We start from the raw sequence: 24467 nt of genomic DNA on the forward strand, positions 1-24467 counted from the left end.
TGTGATTGGTGAAGACGCATCACGTGCTGTGCAATCTAACACGGTTTGACATGCTCTCATTGGCTGAAGAAATTACGTGATAACTTAATTGCAGTAAAGCGCGTTAAGCTAACGACTCGGATACCAGACCGTTGTAATAATATAATTTTTGATACTTTACAAAGAATTACTGGTGGATGGTATGCAACTAAAACTTTGTTAGCGACAGCATATACTTATCTTGTCCTACTACTGTAATTGTCAAACTTATTTTTATTTATTGTTTATTTATTATTATTGTCGTGCTCAACCAGATCAGTCTGGTTTGTAAAGTCTATTACAAGTACCGGAAGCAAACCCTGCTTCAGAAGTACTTAGACCATCACGGCTGTCTAGAAAGAAGACATGACTTTACGAAGGATCCGAGTAGATCCCAGAATATTTTTATTTATTATTTATTTTTATTTATTATTTTATATTTAATATTATTTATTTATTTATTATTTATTTATTTCTATTTATTATAAAATATATAAAATATACAAACTATACAAATACATAAAATATACAAAATATATATTAATTTATGCAACTCATGCATTAAAATATAAATCACGTGACCACATACCTACATACTTTGCTGCCATTCATTAATTAAACACAAATTCAAATTCAATATTTCAGAATCTATAGACTAATCATAAAGCATAAGTGACTAAACTCATTGATATCTAGAAACTACACAAATAACTACACAACATAATCATCTCTGACGTCACAATGTCGTGTCATCGATATCGCCATCTTGTCTCACACTTATTCTGCCTTGAACTGCATCTTTCACACTAACAACTGTCGGTGCTTCGCGATATGAGTCTCGCACAAAACAATCTCGTAAAGAACTCATACCATCACCATCACTTCTTCTCCCATCATTTCCAGATTGAGAAGTAGGAGATCTATTAATATCAACCGGGTGTGAACTTGTATGCCTCAAGTCGCCACCTTCCTTGCCTCTTCCCGTGCTCATCTCTAACAAAGGAACGGATTCTGTGTCACCTTGATTTTGTGGCAATGTGTAACCTCGAATTTTTTTTGAATATTCCATTAGTCTGATTTTCGTGTCTTCTGCATGCTCTAGTGTCTCTTGATGAACGTCTCTGACGTCAAACATGAGCCAGAATGATTTACAAAGTGACGGACGAGACGCAGCCTGGTCTACAAATGGTTTATAGGAAAAGGCAAAATGATGGGCGATGGCGGCAAAGAACATCTCAATACAAATAATAAGTTCCTACACAAATATACAAGACTTGCTAACCCTAGGATTAGACTGCATTCTGCGTGCTCATGCATTTGGTAATTCAAGGTCATCACTGATACTTGTGTTTGATCCATTTTTGATGATTTACAGCCAGTCATTCATCAGCGTTCGTGTAGCAACCAAGTTGTTGTTGTTGCAACTGCATGAGTGTGTATGTGTGTGTGTGTGTGTGTGTGTGTGTGTGTGTGTGTGTGTGTGTGTGTGTGTGTGTGTGTGTGTGTGTTGTTTACACAACTTGTCTACCTGTATCTGATGTGCATTCCAGCCACAGTTGGAGTCTGCTCCGCATGTTAAATTCTTGTCCGGATTAATAGCCTTTAAAGCTCCAGCCTGTTGAACAAAGCAGCACACATAAACCCAACAACCCACAACAACATCTAGAGCTCAGTTGTCCTACTTTCTGTTGTCCTACTCTATGTTGTCAAATAACAAGAATGGCACAAATACTACTACAGGTAGAATGTTGTCGCAATTGTCAGACTGTTTGCCTTCCTGTTTGTCTCGCACTCATCCATCCGTCTGTTTGCTATTCATCTGTCAATCTGTGAGTCTGTCTGTCTGTCCGTCCACCTTTCTGTGTAGTTGTCAGTCTGTCTGTCCATATGTCTGGCTGTTTTGTCTGTCTGTCCATCGTCTATCTGTCTACATGTCTGTCTCTCTGTCTGTCTGTTTTGTCTGTCTGTCTGTCTGTCCATGTCTCTATTTGTCTGTCTGTCTGTTTTGTCTGTCTGTCCATCTCTCTATTTGTCTGTCTGTTTGTCTGTCTGTCTGTCCATGTCTCTATTTGTCTGTCTGTCTGTTTTGTCTGTCTGTCCATCTCTCTATTTGTCTGTCTGTCTGTTCTGGTTCCGTCTATTTCCATACTATCTCTATCTCATCGTCTACAACTTACAGCTTGCAAAACATCAAGAAAAACACGCTGCCTGCAATCACAAAAAAGCATCACATGATGTACAAGATCATTAGATGTGATACACACACAAAAAAAAGAAACGTTACCAGAATGAGAAGAAAACAACTGCCTTTATACAAAGGAACTTCATAAATGGACTGATTGGCTCCAGCTCTTTCTTTGTTGCTTGATAGAAGAGAATGAGGCAATACATTGCCCACTAAACACACACACACAGTGACACACACACACACACACACACACACACACACACACACACACACACACACACACACACTTTGACTGACAGACAATAAGGTTAGAAGTCAAATACCGCCTTACAATCTGTGATAAGTTGGTTGTGATGCAGAGATAGAGCCACGGGTTGGATCCTGAGAATTTGCCATCTTCGTATTTGCCCGCAAATTCACATGCCCTGCCAGCAACAACATTATGAATATTATCATGACCATTTAGTTGTAACACACACACACACACACACACACACACACACACACACACACACACACACACACACAATCAACCAACACGTAGACAAACCAACAACCAAACACAAGTTCACTCACAATGCAATAATAGTGACAAGAAGATTGAGAGCAGTGTACTGATAAACACCAAACCTGCACAACTTCCAAAATTGCCTAAAATATTAAAATCTAAAATTGATATCAACAAACTCCTAAAGACTTCCATCGACAACAAACGTACTTTCCTTTCAACCATACTTGAAGGCAACAAAACGGTTTCATGTGATACGTCTGAGGTCTCCTCTCCAGTACGGCCACTATGTCGTATTCCATTGCAAGGTATGATGTCAGGTAGTGCATGAAACTGTACACGACAAATGCCTCGTAGAGAGAAATGAGACTCTCCATGTAAACACGCGTGGCATCGGCACGAAGTCCAATCCACTATGAAACGGAAAGACAGTCAGTCGGAGGTTACTCATCATAAATGTCTGTCAATCTGTGTATCTGTCTGTCTGTTTGCCTAGCCATCTGTGACAAAGTTTCTGTCTGTTTGTTTGTCTGTATCTTCTATGTATTTTTGTCTGTATGTATGTATGTCCATCTGTCTGAACGTCTGCCTCTATGTGTAATTGTGACTGTAGCACTACTCGTTTGTGTCTGTGTGTGTGTATGTGTGTGTGTGTGTGTGTGTGTGTGTGTGTGTGTGTCACTGTGTGTGTGTGTGTGGTGTGTGGTGTGTGTGTGTGTGTGTGTGTGTGTGTGTGTGTGTGTGTGTGCAATGCATGTAAGTATATATGGATGTCTGCTCGTCTGTCCATCTCTCTATCTCTCAGCCATAATTCACCACATACTGAGCATATCGAATAAACAGGTACCATCCACAGTATCCTACAACACAGCAGCATCTGCCATCAGTCACCATGCCAACACACCCAATCTTCTCTTCCTGTCAACCTGATAATATGTCGTTGTAAAGGAGGATAAGTGTAATGATAGAGATGAAACCCAATGTCCCACAGACTAATCGGCAAAGTGAAAACGACGAGCAAACCGGCTGTAAACCACCCGATCCTTCGTGAGAGAATTTGCTTTTCCCGCGCAGCCATCTCCACGGCAGCCAATGGGATGACGACAGCTACGATGAGACAATACAACACAACTGCAATCGGTCCGAAGACAATCCTCCATCGCCCTCCACGACAATAGCGAAAACAAGACATCACTCATACTGACAAAACGACGAAGTGGTGTAAGGTCTACATCCGGGATGTTACACATTTTTCGCGAAGCCAGATCTTACCGCCGCGTCATATGTATGACGCCATGCTGTTTTTCCCGCTTATGCTTACTGCTTACTAAGTATTACAATTTATAGCAAGCTTGTTCATGAATTGTAAACACTAAGAATTCAATATTAAATCTTGTCCGGGATATTTTGTCACATGACATAGGCATTAGTGTATTGTGGTGGCTACCCTCCGGTGGGCAATGGACCAAGAGGCTTTGGCTGGCAGGAGCAATGCGTCGACCACCCTCCAAGGCGACAATGGAGGTTCCTCGGAGTCAGGAGAAACCATTCATGGTCGCACGGGCAACGATTCAGAGGAGCAAGGGTCCCAGCCGGGGACACCGCAGTCGCTAGCAGATGTGAGAATGTGTAGAGAGCGACGTATAATACGTACGATAACTGAGTGAAATTGAATTTCATCTAGAAAAAGAAGGGCGGCTGGCCAAAAGGTAGAAAACGCAAAGCGCCCGAATCTGCGAGAGATTCTAACGCGCCGAGAGCTCCTCTGAATGGCTACGTGCGATTTCTCCAAGACAACAGAGAGAAGGTTCGCAACGAGTACCCGGATATACCGTATTCCGAAGTCACCCGGATATTGGGCACGCGGTGGAGTCAATTAGCGGTCGAACAGAAGCAGAAGTATTTGGACGACGCTCAGAGAGACAAAGAGAGATATCTTAAAGAGTTAAGTGAGTATCAACAGACAGACGCATACAAGAGTTTTGTGAAGAGAAACAAAGGTGAGTTTACACTGTAGCTGCTGGGCACACACACACACACACACACACACACACACACACACACACACACACGTAGTTTCATTGTTTAGTTGCTTATTTATTTATTTATTTATTTATTTATATGTATTTGTTTTAGAGCAGGAAGGCTCAGTATTAGGTACGATTCGTACTCGTGGTCAGTCGGCTATTGATTCATCTAGTAAGGCTAGTGGAAAGCCACAGTCGACGTCCATACAACAGCAAGTGATGCAGGAATTGGAGATGAATGAGGACGAGATTCCTGGCTGCAGTGTCCCCATATTCACAGAAGAGTTTCTTGAGCATAACAAAAGTAAGACGTTGTATTGGCGAAATTGTATTGCAGGGATGCATCTCACAATACATTAGACTATTGTATTGGAGGGATGCATCTCACAATCCACTAGACTATTGTATTGGAGGGATGCATCTCACAATACATTAGACTATTGTATTGGAGGGATGCATCTCACAATACATTAGACTATTGTATTGGAGGGATGCATCTCACAATACATTAGACTATTGTATTGGAGGGATGCATCTCACAATACACTAGACTATTGTATTGGAGGGATGCATCTCACAATACACTAGACTATTGTATTGGAGGGATGCATCTCACAATACACTAGACTATTGTATTGGAGGGATGCATCTCACAATACACTACTGTGTATTCCCTGTAAGTGTGAACTCGAGGTGAGTAATGAAGTAGAGGTCACACCAGGTGTGCTCATTAGAGCACTAAGAGCTGCTCCAGTTGGACCATGTTACAACAATTATCTTAAATGTTTTCAGTTGCTGATCTGTTGGTCTTACAAGATAATTGGATAACAACCATTACTCCACCCGTTTGTCTTTGATATGCAAAAGTATTATCCTTCCGTTTGGTTTGTAGGAAGGGCATAGATAATTTGATAAACAAAAATGCCAGACCTAGTGGTTTCTAACGATACCAAGATCATCGAGAAAGTACAAAAAACAGCGGAGATATTGATGATTTTCAAAGTTCACACTTTGGGGAACAGACAGTAGACTATTATATTGGAGGGATGCATCTCACAATACACTAGACTATTGTATTGGAGGGATGCATCTCACAATACACTAGACTATTGTATTGGAGGGATGCATCTCACAATACACTAGACTATTGTGTTGGAGGGATGCATCTCACAATACATTAGACTATTGTATTGGAGGGATGCATCTCACAATACACTAGACTATTGTATTGGAGGGATGCATCTCACAATACACTAGACTATTGTGTTGGAGGGATGCATCTCACAATACACTAGACTATTGTATTGGAGGGATGCATCTCACAATACACTAGACTATTGTATTGGAGGGATGCATCTCACAATACACTAGACTATTGTATTGGAGGGATGCATCTCACAATACACTACTGTGTATTCCCTGTAAGTGTGAACTCGAGGTGAGTAATGAAGTAGAGGTCACACCAGGTGTGCTCATTAGAGCACTAAGAGCTGCTCCAGTTGGACCATGTTACAACAATTATCTTAAATGTTTTCAGTTGCTGATCTGTTGGTCTTACAAGATAATTGGATAACAACCATTACTCCACCCGTTTGGTTTGTAGGAAGGGCATAGATAATTTGATAAACAAAAATGCCAGACCTAGTGGTTTCTAACGATACCAAGATCATCGAGAAAGTACAAAAAACAGCAGAGATATTGATGATTTTCAAAGTTCACACTTTGGGGAACAGACAGTAGACTATTATATTGGAGGGATGCATCTCACAATACACTAGACTATTGTATTGGAGGGATGCATCTCACAATACACTAGACTATTGTATTGGAGGGATGCATCTCACAATACACTAGACTATTGTGTTGGAGGGATGCATCTCACAATACATTAGACTATTGTATTGGAGGGATGCATCTCACAATACACTAGACTATTGTATTGGAGGGATGCATCTCACAATACACTAGACTATTGTGTTGGAGGGATGCATCTCACAATACATTAGACTATTGTATTGGAGGGATGCATCTCACAATACACTAGACTATTGTATTGGAGGGATGCATCTCACAATACACTAGACTATTGTGTTGGAGGGATGCATCTCACAATACACTAGACTGTCATAGTTGCTCTTTGTAGCAAAGGAGTCCGAGCTACGTGAGCTACGGAAATCAAACACAGAACTCGAAGAACAAAACTCCATCCTCAAAAAACACATCAGCAACATGAAAGCAGCCATTGACCGTCTCGAGAAAGAAACAACAGAACAACAATCACACAACACAGCACTAGAGCAGCAACTAACATCACTACGTCAAGTCCTCGTGTCGGCATTTGCAAAAGTCCAACTTCCTCAATCACGAAAGACCCCAAACATGGAGACAATAGACAGCTACATGAGTGACATGCACAACACACTGGTTGAGAAACCAGACGAGAACGATGGACTATTACGACTTGTTAGAGACACAGTCAGTAAGATAGATTACCACAAGTAACATGCTCCTATTGTCTCTATCCTAGTCAGAGTTGTCTCTCATTCAGTCGTAGCCTCTAGTAAGACAAACGAGAATTGGTAAGGTGTGTGTGTGTGTGTGTGTGTGTGTGTGTGTGTGTGTGTGTGTGTGTGTGTGTGTCACTGTGAGTGTGTGAGTGTGTGTGTGAGTAAAGTTTTCGGTTCCTGGAAGAAAAGGGTATTTACCAACAGGCAGTTTTCAATCTCCACAAAGATGAAAATTTTTCATGCTTTGGTGAGACCTGTTTTGCTATATGGATGTGAGACTTGGTCCGTTACACAAGCAAACTTGCAATGCTCAAATACATTCCACATGCGGTGCATTCGATCGATTCTTGGTGTCTCAAGACGGAATAAAATAAGAATTCAGACAATTTAGAACGAGCGTGTGAAGACCCTATTGCTATGACAATACAGAAACAACGATTGCAATGGCTGGGCCATCTGCTACGCATGAGTGACAATCGTCCCCAAAAACAAGTGTGTGTGTGTGTGTGTGTGTGTGTGTGTGGTGTGTGTGTGTGTGTGGTGTGTGTGTGTGTGGTGTGTGTGTGTGGTGTGTGTGTGTGTGTGTCACTGTGAGTGTGTGTGTGTGTGATTGTTCACACGTCACTTACTTGACCATTTTCCCGATCTCCCAAGACGTCTCTACTGATCTTGGATGGTCAATGGTCACTCCGTCTTGTGTTATAGTTGCAATCTCAAACTATAACAAAATAATGCAACAAACCACACATTAGTTAATTAATTAATATATTAATTAATTAACAGTATCATTTATATTAATTAAACTATTTAATATAAAATATCACATGAAACTAAGAACATATTTTACATTCAACATATTGATATCAATCTCAACTAGATACTGATTAATTAATTTATACTAATACATTACGTGTTTCTAATTAATCAACATCTACATTGATATCAATAATTAATACAATAAGTTAATATCAACCTTGTTTAGTGATCGAGCATCTCTATAAAAAAGAACTCGCAGGCATTGCTCCAATAGCTGTCTCGCCTCGTCACTGCTCATCGTAGCATTTCTCTCATAGGCGTCCCGTAGCAATGGCTACACGTACAACGTCCTTTAGCACACGGTAAATGCCTATAAAATTAATAAATTTATGTGTGTCTCTACCCGTGCTATGTAGGCACCATATCCTGTAGCGATAGTTGGACTTTCGTATGCAACACCCAGCATGTCAACTTGTCCCAGAAAACTAAAAAAATATTCATTACTTATGAGAGATGTGGCCAGTATGAGAAATTGTATGAATACTGACCTCTCTCCTTTGTTTACGCCGGCAACTAGGAATGTATTCCATATGGGATTCAAACGGCAGCGTCTGGGAAGGGAGTAATTGAAATCAATGATTAGCTTGGGTCACGTCTGTTGGTCTGTCTGTTGAAACTCTGATCCGTTGAGAAATTTGTAACACGAATTTGAGTGCACGCCTGCATACTCGGCATATGTCTGTCAAGTTGTCTGTCTGTGTATCTATCAAGCTGTCTATCTGCTAAGTTGTCTGTCTGTCTGTCAAGCTGTTCTGTCTATCTGTCTGTCAAGCTGTTCTGTCTATCTGTCAAGCTGTCTGTCTGTCAAGTTGTCTGTCTATCTGTCAAGTTGTCTGTCTGTCTGTCTATCTGTCAAGTTGTCTGTCTGTCTGTCTATCTGTCAAGTTGTCTGTCTATCTGTCAAGTTGTCTGTCTATCTGTCAAGTTGTCTGTCTATCTGTCAAGCTGTCTGTCTATCTGTCAAGCTGTCTGTCTGTCTGTCAAGTTGTCTGGCTATCTGTCAAGCTGTCTGTCTGTCAAGTTGTCTGTCTGTCTGTCCATCTGCCCAAGTGTAGTGTGTGTCCACCTGTCCATGTCAAACAATCCATTGTCTTCCATCCATTTCTCCATCTGTCTGCATGTTTACTAGTCTGTCAGTTCGCTGCCACACACCAGTCTATACCTGTAGTACAGAAATCGCGTGAGCCACGAGAAAATGGAAGCAGGACTATAACCCTGATCATCAACCAACAGTTCATCATCCAGACTATCAACCACAATACCAAGTCACGTGATCAATTGATATCAAATAAAGAATTCTGTTGCCATACACTTTCTGCTTTAGAATATCCTCTATCAACTGAAAGTCGGCGTAATCTCCAGATGCGGCAACTAGTGTCTCGTTGTTGACTTTCAAGAAACGAGAAATAGACCGAAATCGAGCCAAAGAGCCATAAGAGCCTATAACACATGTGATAGACACATGTGGACACACACACACACACACACACACACACACACACACACACACACACACAAGGACACACACACACTTAGCAAGCAGAAACACACACACACACACACACACACACACACACACACACACACACACACACACACACACTTAGCAAGTAGAAACACACACACGCAAGCAGAAACACACACACACACACACTTAGCAAGTAGAAACACACACACGCAAGCAGAAACACACACACACACACACCACACACACACTTAGCAAGTAGAAACACACACACGCAAGCAGATACACACACACACACACACACACACACACACACACACACACACACACACACACACACAAGGACACACACACAAGGACACACACACACTTAGCAAGCAGAAACACACACACACACACACACACACACACACACACACACTTAGCAAGTAGAAACACACACACGCAAGCAGAAACACACACATACACACACACTTAGCAAGTAGAAACACACACACGCAAGCAGAAACACACACACACACACTTAGCAAGTAGAAACACACACACGCAAGCAGATACACACACACACACACACACACACACACACACACACACACACACACACACACACACACACACACACACACACACACACACACACTTAGCAAGTAGAAACACACACACGCAAGCAGAAGCACACACACACACACACACACACCAGCGACTAGCATACAATGACACAGACAGACACATCCGGGACACCACCAACCAAGTGTATCCGCAGCCACCATCACACCGTCACCGAATTTTACGCCCAACACGGACGTTCCCATCACGATTGGCTGACTGCAAGCACAACAAACGTCACACCACCACATAAAAACGTCTTCCCTCCCGCGAAACGTCACACAATGCGTTAGACCGCTCACCGGGTGTGCTCTCTAAATCCTTGCGCGTTCGTTCTTCCTGGAAATTGATGAAGCGAACCCGGAATGGGACCGTCACGCCAGAACGGTAAAATACCGTCGTCCATTGCTTATAATTCAGTTAGCAAGTGCCCGGATGTAATGACCCACTTTTTTGACATCGCGCCCACTGTGTTTGGAAATTCGAGGCCATACTTTGCTTTGTTGGACGTCAGAGCCATATACGGCTCTGCTGGAGGTAGCCTAGCTTTGTACAGTACCCAGGCCGGCTCTGCTGCACGTACATTACACGTGAACTACAAGTGCATTACACGTGATCACACTTCAGTGCACTACACGTGAACTACACGTGAATACACAATACACACGTGCTGCAATACACGTGGACTATTTCCCGAAATTTCATAAATTTAATATATTAACAAATATAATTGACACCTAACCTAATGTATTATTCTTTAATGCCCAAAGAAACGATAAACATTTCATTACATGAAACTAAAAACAATAGCTAGCATAGAAAGTCACACTAGTACTACATACACTGTAAATCGAAATGAATTATCAGCATGTTCTACAGTATTCCACATACGTGTATTATAATCTATCATACATGTTGATATCAACTACAATCTAAGGATCGCTAATGTATCCCAGCATCTGAACTGTCTCCATCTTCGATATGAGCAGCCCGTATCGTCAGCAATTGCTGAGATTCACAATCGACCCGACGCAAAGGAAACTCACATCCATTTCCAATACTTCACACACAAAATACAAAGCAATTTCATTTGTGTTTATTAGCTTTGATTGAGCTGCTAGATTGGTGTTCACCTGTTGTTGAATGGAAGCAGCCATTTCTTTATTGAAGGTCCAAACACTTGACGAAGGTTTTCTTTCCAGCCAAGACCAAAGCCGTTTTTGTCTTGGCCATAGTAGAACATTGTAGGACGACTAGCCTCTGAAATAGGAAGATATACTGTGTGTGGAGGTTGTGAGAGAGCCGAGCAAAAACGTTAACAGACGATATGTTGGCATGCAGACAGACTGGCTGGCAAACAAACAAGCCAACAAACAAACGAATAGACAAATGAACAGACAGCAAACAAACAAGCAAATAAACAAGCAAATAAACAAAAACAAAACAAACAAACAAGCAAATAAACAAAAAAACAAAACAAAAAACAAGCAAATAAACAACAAAAAAAACAAAAAACAAGCAAATAAACAAAACAAACAAACAAGCAAACAAACCAACAAACTAGTAAACAAACAAGTAAACAAACAAGAAACAAAACAAACAAACAAGTGACAAACACAAACATGCAGACTGTGTCCCACAGTAACCGATGCCAATGAACAATCTTTACAAACACCAGTTGCATACCTAAAGTCGTCTTGTTGTTGAGCACGAGATATATGTGCATACCAAACAATGACAACACGCCAACAGAGAACAGCAATGCAACAAAAAACAAAAACAACGTCTGCATTCGATCGCTATCTGAATGCTTATGCTCCTTCTCCTGCAGCAAAGAAAACAATAGCAAATGACAATCGTATTGCAGGTATGCATCTCACAATACATGAGACTATTGTATTGGAGGGATGCATCTCACAATACACGGTCAAACCCATTTATTGAAATAAATAAACAAATGGGGAGCAGCTAGCAACCCCTGTCCAACACGGTTAACAATCCCGTGGCGACATATGGGACAGCAGCTAAGAGCTCTAGACTAGCTACAACGAAGTTGGCTAGCACAGCAAGACTAAAGTAAAAGAGAAGACTAAGTTAACCATTAATTAAACACAGTAACAAGGCTATGAACTGTTCCTCTTGATCCAGATTTTAAATGACTCTTCCATGACAGTCTTGATAATCTGAAGACACATGTTCTCCTTTGTCCTAGCTGGTATACGTAGTTCCGTGCACAAAGAATTCAAATTGGCATTATGAATAAAACCTCTCGATCCAACGAGAAGGTTAAATTGCTTTACGAGATATCTCTTTTCTGACAGAGACTGCACTAGGTCGTAATATCTTGCAGTTTTTCTTTCGTCAGCTGCATCGAAGTTGGACTCATGACAGACAGTAAGTTCTACTAGGTAAATTCTCTGTACCACGTCGTTCCATAGAATGACGTCAGGTCTTTTGGCGGTCACAACGATGCCTGTTGGAAATGGAACAGTGCTGCAGGCAAGATCAGCGAAAACGTTGTAATTACTGGTGGACGTATTCTGAGAGATGGTGTCGTAGATTATCTTGAGAACAGCGTCGTGCCGGGTATTATAACAGCCTCTCTTAAGGAGAACAGAACAATTATTTAGAACGTGTAGAAGAGTCTGTCGTTTATGGCAGAGTGGACATCCATCATTTGTTCTCTTCTTCCACAGCAGAAGATTGGCATTCGTTGGTAATGACTCCGAGACAGCATTTAGAATGAAAGAGAAATGTTCTGATGTTAAACTGTAAACAACTTTTGACCATAAATCTGGCGCAGAATTGTCAATCCGGCTTGTCGCTCCTTGCACTTTGCGGCTCTGCAGTGTCTCCAGAAGATGCTGCTGAAAGTTCTTGTCAAGTCTGTTTTTGGTCTTTTCACCAAGCGACGAGCCTGACAGTCCAGGTGAGTCTGATAAAGAAACAAGTCCTTCTCTAACTGAAGAAAATCTCTCAGGGTGAAACCCATTCACAGCAGCTTTTGTTGCCAGGTACCGGATTGTGTTATCAGATGAGGTCAAAAAACGAGCAGATTTAGATGCCTGAAATTTTGAGGAGCAGTGCGAAAGACAAGGAAGGCCAAGACCACCTTTGGACTTTTCCAAATATAAACGAACAGTGCATGCGGATCTGGGTAGTTTCGTCCATTTCTTCAAGAAGTAAGTCACTATGCTGTCCACGTCTGTTCTAACCCAACTGGGAGCCAGTGGTACTAAAGACAGTGACCAAGCGAGCCTAGGAAACACTCCTTGACTGTAAAGTTTGAGTTTTCGGCAACAGCTAAGCAGACAAGAATCAACTTTTTCCATTAGTTGACGAACTTTAGCCTTTAGTGATTCCTTGAAAGACACAGTGCTCAACTTCCCATTTACTGGCATTCCCAAAAACTTGAAGGTGTCCTCACCAAGAAATGGAATTGAAGAACCAGAAACAGAAACGGCAGGGTCACGGGCATGGTAAGACGGCTTGAACGATAAACTGAGCGATGAACATTTTGAAGGCTTGATGGACAGTTGTGACCAACAACACCACTTGGACACGATGTCGCAGAGGGTTTGTAGGTTCTTGGAATTTCTGGCGAGAAGAGTTAAGTCGTCAGCAAAGAGAAGAGTGTTAACAATATGCTCTGTGTTTTGTAACTTGTAACCAATCGATGGGGCAGACTGTTGTAATTGAAGAACTAGAGTATTGATCACTGTATTGAAAACTATCACCGAGAAAGGGTCGCCTTGGAATACCCCTTTGTGACATGGAATAGAAGGGGTGGACCATTCTGATGTAGATACCAGCAGCTGAAGTGATGAATAGAGATTCATAACCACTTTCTGTAAGTGGAGTGGCGCATGATGAAGAACAAAGCTTTCTCGAACCAACCAGTGAGGCACGGATCCGTACGCATTTGCAAAGTCCAACCAGCAAACAGACAGACAGCGACGATTCCTTCTAGCATCTTCCATGAGAGACCACAATTTAAAATGATGTTCATCTGTTCCACACACACCAGGCAAAAAGGCTTTTTGAACTGATGTATCCAGAAAACCATTACTCAGCAGGAAGTCGCACCATCTGTCTTTCAGGATTGAAGTGTAGATCTTTCCAATACAAGGGGTCAAAGCAATTGGCCTAAAGTTTGAAGGAGTAGTGGGATCAGCTGCAGCACCAGACTTGGGAATCAGTCGAATGACACCAGTTTTCCACAAAGATGGCACAGAACAGGATAACCAGCAACAATTGTATAAATCCACCAATGCTGGGAGGAGTGATGGACATTTCTTCAACACTAGGTAAGAGATACCATCGAGAGGACTTGGAGTTGAGCTGTTTCGTGAATGTTTGATCTTACGGGCAACTTCATTAGCAGAAATTGGTCTGATGTCAAACTGGGTTTTGGGGCTCTTTAGAGTAGGAACATCAGAAGGACAGGAAGGTCCAGAGGATCCCTTTGAGTAAGTGTTCTGAAAGAACTGGTCGGCAACTTGACTATTGTATTGGAGGGATGCATCTCACAATACACTAGACTATTGTACTGGAGGGATGCATCTCACAATACATTAGACTATTGTACTGGAGGGATGCATCTCACAATACATTAGACTATTGTATTGGACAGATGCATCTCACAATACACTAGACTATTGTCTTGGACGGATGCATCTAACAATACACTAGACTATTGTATTGAAGGGATGCATCTCACAATACACTAGACTATTGTATTGAAGGGATGCATCTCACAATACACTAGACTATTGTATTGGAGGAATGCATCTCACAATACACTAGACTATTGTATTGGAGGGATGCATCTCACAATACACTAGACTATTGTATTGGAGGGATGCATCTCACAATACACTAGACTATTGTACTGGAGGCATGCATCTCATAATACATTAGACTATTGTACATACATCTCCACTCACACGTAACAGCACACATGCTGCATCAGACTCACCGTCCAAAACATAATGAAATATGGCAACACAGTCAGGGCAACAAAAAGCGTGTAAATTTGAGTGTAGAAAAGAAACAGGAGAAATGACTTGTAGTTGCTGAAACCAACAGTGTTGTTCACCCTGAATATATTAGATATATGATGTTAGGTGCAATGGCATGAGTGGCAGCAGTAAGATCACGAGGTGACTCACCACGGACAGAAGTGGTCCATTTTTAATACGCATCTGCAAACATGAATAGTTATTGAAGTGTCGATGAGAACGTGAAGAAATGGTGCGATAATTTTTATAATTGAATTATAAAATGTTCACGGTGACAGAACGTGTTAAATCTTTTAAAGCTCATAGATATATAGTACGTCTGAAAGGAATTGCAACCAACGTCTGTCTGTCTATTTGTCTGTCTATCCCTCCATCCCTCTGTCTGTCTGTCTGTCTGTCTACTTGTCTGTCCATCCCTCCATCCCTCTGTCTGTCTGACACTGAAAGATAAACAGAGGGCAAAGACGGAAACGATCTGATCCGCGGAAACTTGACGTGGTAGATATGTAGGCAAATGTGGAGGAGAGAGACACCACACCGCGAAGAGAACAATAGTTGATGGTAAACAAGCAACGTGATATACTTGATACAGTGTACGAAGTGTGGCATGCAATATGTCGAAGAGACGGGACAATGCCTCCATCAACAAATGAACAATCACAGAGCAGATGTAACAAACAAACGACCGGAAGGCAAACCACAGAACGACATTTCAACAAACCACAGCACTCTGTAGAGAATATGAAAGTCACCAACATTGACTATCTGGGATTGAAAGACGACCTATCCCGCAAGTGCAGAGAATCCGAATGGATCAGGAAACTGGTGACCTTCGACCCATATGGATTAAATATAAAATCAGACATACTTTAGTAAATAGCTGGTTTGATATCAACATCATCAATATCAATATTAACACCTATTGTTTGAAATTTTTAAAAATCTTAGCCATACGTTGAGCCAGAAGGTTTTTACTGAAACGTTGCTCATTATATATTTTACCATCAACTATTGTTCTCTTCACGGTGTGGTGTCTGTCTCCTCCACATTTGTCTGTCTGTCTGTCCATCTCTCCATCCCTCTGTCTGTCTGTCTATTTGTCTGTCCATCCCTGTGTTCCTTTGTCTGTCTGCCCATCCCTCTGTCTCTCTGTCTGTCCGTCTCTCCTCCTCTAAGTGTATTCTGTTTGTTGCATGCTCTGCCTGTCTGCCTTTCTGTGTGCACCATGTATATGGCACATTTGGACACATGCCTGAGTGTGGTCATGTGTGTATACACAAGTCTGTGTTTGTGTGTGTGTGTGTGTCTGTGTGTGTGCCTGTGTGTATGTGCACGCATGCGCATATTGTGTGTGTGTGTGTGTGTGTGTGTGTGTGTGTGTGTGTGTGTGTGTGTGTGTGTGTATGTTTGTGTGTGTGTGTGTGTGTACACATTGCTCATAACTGCCTAACCAGTCTACCACTTCAGTACCCTAACCATCTGTCTACCTCTACCCACCCACCCACCTGCTGTCTACCTACCATATTATCTCACTATACTCACTGTCGGCTAACTGAGCAATACTTGCAGCGATCTGGTTTCAAAACTCTCGTTTTATCACAAAAGCGAAACACTAGAAAACATAAACAACAATCACACAATATGACACAATCAGTGTCACACACATTGTCATCACAACATCACCTCCTTCGTCATTCCTTGTGTAAACCTTTAAATCACGATTAACAACCAGCCGCCTCAACACATCCTCAACGCTAATCTGTACAAGAATGCAATGCATTGTAGTTTGCTCGTTCTGCTGTGCTTTGTCATGACTTTAAATTGTACCAAATTGTGAGTGATGACAACCACCCTGGATACAGGCCTCTATCTATATGTGATTGTCTGTTTGTTGCTCAGCTTGCCTGTTTATTTGTTTGTCTGTTTGTCTGTCTGTTTGTCTATTTGTCAGTCTGTCTGTCTATCTGTCTGTCTGTCCATTCGTCTGTCTGTCTATTTGCCCGTCCGTCTGTCCTGCCTGTTTGTCTGTCTATCTGTCTGTCAATTTGTCTGTCTGTTTGTCTATTTGTCTGTCTGTCTGTCTAGCTATCTGTCTGTCCATCCGTCTGTCTGTCTATTTGCCAGTCTGTCTGTCCTGCCTGTTTGTCTGTCTATCTATCCGTCTGTCTGTCCAGTGCTCAAAATTAGTTTTCAAAGTTAGTCGGCCGTATGGCCAGTAATGCCAGAAGTTAGCCGGTCATTCAAATTTTTTACCGGTCGTCTAATTTAATTAGTAATCAAAAGCAGTTAGTAATCAAAAATTAGTAATCTCTAATTTAATTAGCAATCATAAACCAAGAAACAAGAGTCATTTGAATACACATATTACTAAGGAAGTAGGCATTAGTTTACAACATGAAAGCACCTAAAATTGCAGTAACTAACAAAACATAGCAAACTGTGAACTGCTTTCCTTTATAATGTTACAGTTTTACATCAAATTAAGCAATTTACTCTAACACCACACTATAAGCATATTTGTTCGAACATAACTAGTTACTACAGATCTGAGATGGTATTCTGACATCATGCAAGTTGTGCTAGTGCATGTGATGATGCAAGTTGTGGTAGTGTGACGATGCAAGTTGTGGTACTGTGACCATATTTCACTCATCATTCAAGATCCAAGAGTCCCAATCATCCAGAGATACCGACTGCTCTGCCTCACATATTGTTTCAGTTGCCTCATTGATCGCTGAAGTGTCTTCTTGTTGATGAATGGTCTCGCTGCTGCATTCAATTTTTATTTTTTTGGGATGACTTTCATGACGAGTTCTTGAACAGTCTGACCACCATAACTGTACAGCAGCGCTTGAATCAAAATTTTCAAGTTCAGTTCCCTCAACACTGACCTCTAGCAGATCAGATAACGTCTCCTGACTAAGACTTGTTCTACGATCAGTTTTAATAAGTTTTAAGCGGGAGAAAAGGCGTTCTACTTTTGCAGTACTAAACGGTAAGCTGAAAGGAGCTGTGTAATAGCAACTAAATTCCTAAATTGCGTGCAGTCAGGTCCAAACGCCAAGCGGTACCAAACATGTTGATACCCATCTCTGTCCACTCGAAGATATTGATGTGCATAGTCAAGCATCTCCTTGGCTTCTTCCTGAATTGCTGCTAGATCAGTAGCCTTGGCCTCGAGAGGAGCTCGGAAATTCTCAACTAGCATTGAAACAGCCTCTGTAAGCTGATGAGAGAAAGACTCATCGGTTTTGTGTGAGTACCAGGCTTGTGCGTCCAAGAAAACCATAATAGCCCTCATAAGTTTTGTGTCTGACCATGAAAGTCTTTCCTTCAATTCATCATCCAATCTTCTCAGATCACTTAAAGCTTGCTGTCTGCGGCTGTTCACAACAACATCATTGAAGTGATGTAATTCAATTCCTTGATACGTCATTTTGCCATCTGCACTTTCTATTAGATTGTCCATGACACGTCTGCTTGCAAACCAATTGGTTAAGGGAGTTTCTTTCAACTGTTCCATGGCTTGGTGACTTTTGAGTACTGATTGAATTGCCTTAATGATATCAAGATCATCTCCCTGTAAAGACAAGCTCAGACTAGCGGCGGGATCTAAAATATCTATGTAATGGGCACAGGACAGAATTATTTTTGCATGAGTCCACTTTGTCAATAACCTTTTAGACGCTGCCGATCAGGGCTTCTAAGACTAGCATCTTCACAGAGGCTTGCTAGGTGGTTCATGTAAGCCCCATACCTATCGAGAACTCTGTGGAGTGCTCTTCGCTTATGAACAAAACAACTGCTTCCTGATGCTCTCACTGGTAGGTTGCCACCCCTTGGAAAATTGTATACTTCTTTCAAATCGTTCACAATAGCCCTCAGTTCCCTACATTTCTTGGGAGACTTGTTGTAAAGATAATAGATCCTAAGAAGCATTTCATCTATTTCTTTAAATACTGGATTGGAGAGAGCGTCTCTGCTTGCCAGTTCTAGTCGATGGGCAAAACACCACATCCAGAAAATCCATGGCAGAACATTCTGAACTTTTGCTTTTAGTCCACGTATCTCTGAGATGTTTACAGCAGCACCATCAGTTCCCACACCAACAAGAATTGGCAAATTTTTGACTTGCAGCACATTTTCTGGATTCATCAAATCTCTTATACCCATATCTTTCAGAGCTTCTTGTAGGCAATCGAAGAGTCCAGCAGAATCAGCCTTAGACGGTTCCAGTACTTTGAAGTATCGACTTCGAGTTATTAGCTTTTCAGAGGTGTGATCACTCTCAGAATAGATGATTGCAAACAACTCATTCTCCACTTTTCCTTTGTCAGCTGAACTATTCATCAAGATGCTGAAGAAAGGTGCTGCCACTGTTTGTTTGAAATGCTGTCGCTGACTTTCAGCAATATAATGCACAAAGTGACTAGCTGCTACATCAGTTGAATATGCCTCTCCCAGCTCAACACCATGTCGTTTTTCAAGAGCACAGATAGATGGATATTTTACGAATGGAAAGTTTTCTTTTGCCAGAAAATAACATATTTCAAATTTCTTCATCATCCTTGCTTTGGTCTCCGGCTTCATCTTAAAACTTCTGGCAATCTCACTGTAATCCGTCACTGGCTCTCTCCTCTCTCTTGCTGTTTCTTTTCGCTTGTAGGACATTGCAGCTTGATGCTGAGCACTCCCAGCATGATCAATGACATTGTTGGTTCTGTGATTTCTTGACCCATCAATCCACGTTCTGGAGAAATGCTTAGTGCCACATACCTTAGATTGGTATGTTCGACACACCTCACACCACAAAATATCAACCATTGAAGGATTATCTTTCATCACTTCACATTTAAGCCATGACATAGTTTGATAATCAGCTTCATGGCTTCTTTTCCACCCCATAAATGTTTCTTTTGATATATGACGTCTGCATGTGGTTGATGACACATTTTGACGTACTGGTGTTTTTGCAAGCTCTGGAATGGTTGTAATCGGATGACTATTTGTAATCTCCCTTTGGTCTTTCTGTACATGTTTGTTCTTGTTACTTAATAACCAGGAATCAAGAGTTTGCTTGATCTTGGAAGACTTGCTTTCAGAACCCTTTGGCTTAGTAGCAGTGGCAGCCATAGCACGTTGAGTTGTGCGAGAAGCATTGCCATATGCCGGCTTGTCACCATTTTGACTTTCTTGGGCTGCAGTGTGGTGTGAGTCAACAGGTATGCCAGAATCTTCATGGATAGTTTCTACTGTAATATCCATGTTCGAAGGTATTGCACAAACCCTTGGGCTCTTAGGTTGGAATCCAGACAATGACCATGACTTTGGTTCAATTCTCTTTGACTTTCTTGATTTTCTAAGGGTTTTCATTACAACAAATTCACTGGCATTCTCATCATCACTGAAGCCAAAGGTAGATTCAAGTTTGTCAGAGTCAGACTCATCACAGCAATCAGAGGCAGGAATGTCACTTTCGGCATGGTAACTGAGATTAGTGGCTGATCTGGGTAGCAAAGGCACAAAGTGATTGAGTTGAACATTTCCCTTAAGAGTTGCTGGCTGAGTTGTGCTAGACCACATGATATGAATATCATTATTTTGACTTGTTGCAGATTCCAAAGGTTGTACAATGGTATTCATAAAGGGGCGGATACGTTGGTTAACCTCAGGGTAGTGCATGTTGATGGAACAACCAATTGCTGCAGCTGCACCATAGACTTGCACCATCCCACACCAACTTCCAAATTTCTTTGTCTCATTGCCCTCCTTCACCACAGCTAAAGCTAGACTGTCCTCAGTGCCCTTTCCCACTTCCTTTGCGGCTTTGAACACGCTGTAACTCTCATCAGAAAGAAACGTGGCAATGAGTGAAGAAGGATTCACACCTGGACAAGACGAAGATTTTTCAATCAAAGCAGCTGCAATTGCCTGTGGCTTGTTGCAGAGCTGTTCTGCAACTTGCTGACGGAGTTGCTTGTGATTTTCTTCCTTTCCTGTCAAGGACATTGCAACAGCCCGAAAAAAGCAATTGCCATCAGCTCCCACACACACAGGCTTATGGGTCACCGGAGCATCATTTGGGTAAAGAAACTGCGCAACTGGGTCCAGAGACATAACGCTCTAACAATGAATTGAAAGGCAAAAAGCAACGCGGAAGTTTCATACCATACCATAGTATACCATAATTAACGTCATTAAGTACTCATGTTCCATGTACCATAGCAAATCTTTACACAGCATGACCACTTAACTGATTGTATCATAATTCACGAGAGATGTTATGGCATTTCATAGTAACACAACAATAGCTAAACGGTCCTCTCACAAGACTTAGATAAACATGCAGGGCTGTCCCTCTCATGCAGACATGATTGAGGCCTGACAAATAAGGTAAAAGTTGGGCGGTGCTATAGATTGTAGAGTACAAATTCAGAGGCCAACACATGAACAGAGACTAAATAGATGGTGCTAAATGATGTACATAGCTAACATATAATATCACATAGCTATGTAGACTAGCTATACACTTAATTGGCTCTTCATAGAGCTGGGATAGCTCTTCTCATCACTAATTAATGACCTACAAAAGTTGACCGGTCACCTTGACCGGTAATTAGCAACTATCACCGGTCATTATCCAAATATGATCGGCCATTGACCGATGACCGGCAGTAATTTTGAGCACTGCTGTCTATATGCCAGTCTGTCTATCTGTTTGTCTGTTTATCTATCTGTCTGTCCACCTGTCTGTCTGTCTATTTGCCAGTCTTCTATCTGTCTGTCTGTCTATCTGCCTGTGTTCACACTAGGGTTTAGAACTGGGTTTGCTACTGCTTAGCATAACCAATTACAATAATCAGGTCAGTTTACAACAGGAATGTGGGTTAGATCAGGGCTAGGGTTAGCACTAGGTTTAGCTGCGGTTAGAGCTTGTCCAAACATTCCAGTATATTCACATTGTGTATCACAGTAATGAATCAAAGTAGATTGCTCTACTTTGTGTTGGTCTGGCAGTTTTTGCTAGAGCAAATCGAATCCACAGCACGACTTGTGGAATTCAGTAGTGAAAGACGTTGTATCCATAGATTCAGTCAGCTGTTGCTGTTCTATCACACACATGTGGTCCCTACACCTGGAGAAGGCACTCGAAGACGGAAAGCGGTTGGAAGACGTTTCAATTCTTGCGCAGGAATTGAGTAGCATAGCTTGAGTACATGATACAATCAGTTGCAGTCTGCTGGTTCACACAGCCATTATCACTAATTAGAGACAACTGGATAAGCTCAACATGTGAGAACACACCTTGCGCATGATAGCACAGCAGGGTGTTATGATTAGTTAGCGCAAACGGGTTTGCTAACCCAAGTGTGAACACGGCCTCTGTCTGTATATTTGTCTGTCTATCTATCTGTCTGTCCATGCTTCTGTCTGTCTGTCTATTTGCCAGTCTGTCTATCTGTCTGTCTATTTGTCTGTCTATCTGTCTGTCCATCCGCCTGTCTGTCTATTTGCCAGTCTGTCTATCTGTCTGTTTGTCTGTTTATCTATCTGTCTGTCCATCCATCTGTCTGTCTATTTGCCAGTCTGTCTACCTGTCTGTTTGTCTGTCTACTTGTCTATCTGTCTGTCTGTCCGTCTGTCTGTCTGTGTGTCTGTCTGTCAAATCTTTATATTTCATACATATGAACTGTTACAAGCTATAGATACGAAAGTCCGTTATATATCAATTAGACCCACATGGGTCTCTAAAAAATTATCAACTTAGGTTGCATGCAATTGGACACTATATATGTCACTAATGTCTTGTCCATCTATCTATCTATCTGTCTGTCTATTTGCCAGTCTGTCAGTCTGTCTATCTGTCTATTTGCCAGTCTGTCCATCCGTTTGTCTGTCTATTTGCCAGTCTGTCTATCTGTCTATTTGTCTATCTATCTATATGTCTGTCTATTTGCCAGTCTGTCTATCTATTTGTCTGTCCATCCTTCTGTCTGTCTGTCTATTTGCCAGTCTGTCTATCTATTTGTCTGTCCATCCTTCTGTCTGTCTGTCTATTTGCCAGTCTGTCTATCTGTCTATTTGTCTATCTATCTATCTGTCTGTCTATTTGCCAGTCTGTCTATCTATTTGTCTGTCCATCCTTCTGTCTGTCTGTCTATTTGCCAGTCTGTCTATCTGTCTGTTTGTCTGTCTATCTACCTATCTGTCCATCCGTCTGTCTGTCTATTTGCCAGTCTGTCTATCTGTCTGTCCATCCAAACGCCATTACAACTACTTGCCCTACAATAACTTAATTAACTAACAAACATCTACACATCCTATCTGTTCAATAATCTTCGAATCTTCACATTACACAACCCCTTACCCCATGCTTCAAATCATCTTCATCCTGTTCGGACAGTTTGTACTGCAACACAAACTCAAGCAACACACCAACCTAATGTACACAATTTCCTCTCTACCTTCTCACTCGGCTCTGCAGGATTTGTCATTATAGTCACCCAATACGAGAGCATAAACAAGAAGAAGATCACGTGATATGCAATCGAATACACGACTACAAAACAAAAATAATCAACAACACACTAATTAGGCTGTAAATTAAAAATTTGATATTAAACAATAACTTGTTAATATTAATTGTATGTTCTGTATACTATAAATTATTTTATTAATTTTCTTATATTGAAACTTCCCAGCTAAGTGTAGAAGTCTATATTATTATATATGAGGTTTGGAGGGTATATTTTAATTAACTTACAAATGCTAACAAATGTAATTGTTTAAAATTTCTTGATTTATATTTAAAATATTAATTTAATTAATTATTTCATTAGTTGCTTATTGTTATTAAAAATTTTTTGTTAATAATTACTATAATATTAACAGTTGTTTACTTTTCTATTGTTTTTTATTTTTTTATTTATTATTTTCATTTCAATTATTTTTATATATTTATATTTTTATTTTATTTTTTTATTTACTTTATTTACTTATTTTTTTATTTTTATTTTTTTGTTATTTCAATTTTTTATTTTTTATTGTTTTACGTTAACAATCGTTATTACCTTTAATCGCGACATCGTCGACTACTGTAGCTAGAAGACGACGCCAGCAACAGAACCGGAAGTCAAAACGAGAACTGAAAGCAACGACAAACAACATACCACATATGACGACAACGAACGCGTAATACGACCAGGCGACGAGCGCCGTCACGAAAACGACTGGAAGCCAACGCACACAACGAAACAGGAACAACATGGGTTGACTGACAACCAAATTAGTAAATATCAATGACAAGCCTT

General features: G+C 41.1%; 4 protein-coding genes across 6 annotated transcripts; 1 reads left to right on the forward strand and 3 right to left on the reverse strand.

The window, feature by feature from the left end:
- Positions 1-644: 644 nt before the first annotated feature.
- LOC134189532 (transmembrane protein 184C-like) lies at positions 645-3948 on the reverse strand. Its single transcript, XM_062657832.1, has 9 exons — positions 3641-3948; positions 3538-3574; positions 2925-3127; positions 2783-2857; positions 2538-2631; positions 2303-2415; positions 2196-2226; positions 1547-1633; positions 645-1273 (listed from the first exon to the last, which is right to left on the reverse strand). The coding sequence occupies exons 1-9, from the start codon at positions 3904-3906 to the stop codon at positions 755-757; spliced, it is 1425 nt and encodes a 474-aa protein (XP_062513816.1). The 5' UTR covers positions 3907-3948; the 3' UTR covers positions 645-754.
- A 189-nt stretch (positions 3949-4137) lies between these two features.
- On the forward strand, positions 4138-7243 carry LOC134189533 (high mobility group protein 20A-like). Its single transcript, XM_062657833.1, has 4 exons — positions 4138-4333; positions 4399-4714; positions 4851-5045; positions 6885-7243. Exons 1-4 carry the CDS (start codon positions 4175-4177, stop codon positions 7241-7243), a joined length of 1029 nt encoding a protein of 342 aa, XP_062513817.1. The 5' UTR covers positions 4138-4174.
- Positions 6930-10575, reverse strand: LOC134189534 (proteasome subunit beta type-4-like). Of its 2 annotated transcripts, XR_009971503.1 has the most exons (10): positions 10438-10575; positions 10278-10354; positions 9375-9504; positions 9227-9310; positions 8553-8615; positions 8408-8489; positions 8222-8338; positions 7878-7966; positions 7235-7298; positions 6930-7162 (listed from the first exon to the last, which is right to left on the reverse strand). XR_009971503.1 is itself a non-coding variant. In XM_062657834.1 (9 exons), the coding sequence occupies exons 1-9, from the start codon at positions 10539-10541 to the stop codon at positions 7286-7288; spliced, it is 759 nt and encodes a 252-aa protein (XP_062513818.1). In that variant the 5' UTR covers positions 10542-10575; the 3' UTR covers positions 7189-7285. The 2 variants fall into 2 exon arrangements, 1 of the variants encoding a protein (XP_062513818.1); XM_062657834.1 differs by lacking the exon at positions 6930-7162 and having other exon boundaries at positions 7189-7298.
- Positions 10576-10865: 290 nt separating this feature from the next.
- On the reverse strand, positions 10866-24429 carry LOC134189402 (palmitoyltransferase ZDHHC2-like). 2 transcript variants are annotated; one of them, XM_062657646.1, is made up of 11 exons: positions 24327-24429; positions 24228-24257; positions 23622-23716; positions 23525-23566; positions 16840-16915; positions 16699-16768; positions 15307-15339; positions 15114-15234; positions 11822-11960; positions 11269-11395; positions 10866-11195 (listed from the first exon to the last, which is right to left on the reverse strand). In XM_062657646.1, the coding sequence occupies exons 1-11, from the start codon at positions 24421-24423 to the stop codon at positions 11078-11080; spliced, it is 948 nt and encodes a 315-aa protein (XP_062513630.1). In that variant the 5' UTR covers positions 24424-24429; the 3' UTR covers positions 10866-11077. The 2 variants fall into 2 exon arrangements, with proteins under 2 accessions (XP_062513630.1, XP_062513629.1); XM_062657645.1 differs by having other exon boundaries at positions 24228-24429.
- Positions 24430-24467: the final 38 nt, after the last annotated feature.

Source organism: Corticium candelabrum, chromosome 14, assembly GCF_963422355.1.
Source record: "Corticium candelabrum chromosome 14, ooCorCand1.1, whole genome shotgun sequence".
Lineage (NCBI taxonomy): Eukaryota > Metazoa > Porifera > Homoscleromorpha > Homosclerophorida > Plakinidae > Corticium > Corticium candelabrum.

Excerpts from the sequence above, each read along its gene's own strand:
- LOC134189534 (XM_062657834.1), bottom strand. The coding sequence starts at position 10,541 with ATGGACGACGGTATTTTACCGTTCTGGCGTGACGGTCCCATTCCGGGT. Across the intron at positions 10,355-10,437 it reads GGATTTAGAGAGCACACCCG|TCAGCCAATCGTGATGGGAA; the intron begins GTGAGCGGTCTA and ends TTGTGCTTGCAG. Across the intron at positions 8,490-8,552 it reads GGCGTAAACAAAGGAGAGAG|TTTTCTGGGACAAGTTGACA; the intron begins GTCAGTATTCAT and ends ATATTTTTTTAG.
- LOC134189533 (XM_062657833.1), top strand. The coding sequence starts at position 4,175 with ATGGACCAAGAGGCTTTGGCTGGCAGGAGCAATGCGTCGACCACCCTC. Across the intron at positions 4,334-4,398 it reads CACCGCAGTCGCTAGCAGAT|AAAAAGAAGGGCGGCTGGCC; the intron begins GTGAGAATGTGT and ends AATTTCATCTAG. Across the intron at positions 5,046-6,884 it reads GTTTCTTGAGCATAACAAAA|CAAAGGAGTCCGAGCTACGT; the intron begins GTAAGACGTTGT and ends TGCTCTTTGTAG.
- LOC134189402 (XM_062657645.1), bottom strand. The coding sequence starts at position 24,423 with ATGTTGTTCCTGTTTCGTTGTGTGCGTTGGCTTCCAGTCGTTTTCGTG. Across the intron at positions 23,567-23,621 it reads CTGCAGAGCCGAGTGAGAAG|TACAAACTGTCCGAACAGGA; the intron begins GTAGAGAGGAAA and ends TTTGTGTTGCAG. Across the intron at positions 16,916-23,524 it reads AAGATGATTTGAAGCATGGG|ATTAGCGTTGAGGATGTGTT; the intron begins GTAAGGGGTTGT and ends ATTCTTGTACAG.
- LOC134189532 (XM_062657832.1), bottom strand. The coding sequence starts at position 3,906 with ATGTCTTGTTTTCGCTATTGTCGTGGAGGGCGATGGAGGATTGTCTTC. Across the intron at positions 2,858-2,924 it reads CAAGTATGGTTGAAAGGAAA|GCAATTTTGGAAGTTGTGCA; the intron begins GTACGTTTGTTG and ends TTAATATTTTAG. Across the intron at positions 2,416-2,537 it reads CAACCAACTTATCACAGATT|TGGGCAATGTATTGCCTCAT; the intron begins GTAAGGCGGTAT and ends GTGTGTGTTTAG.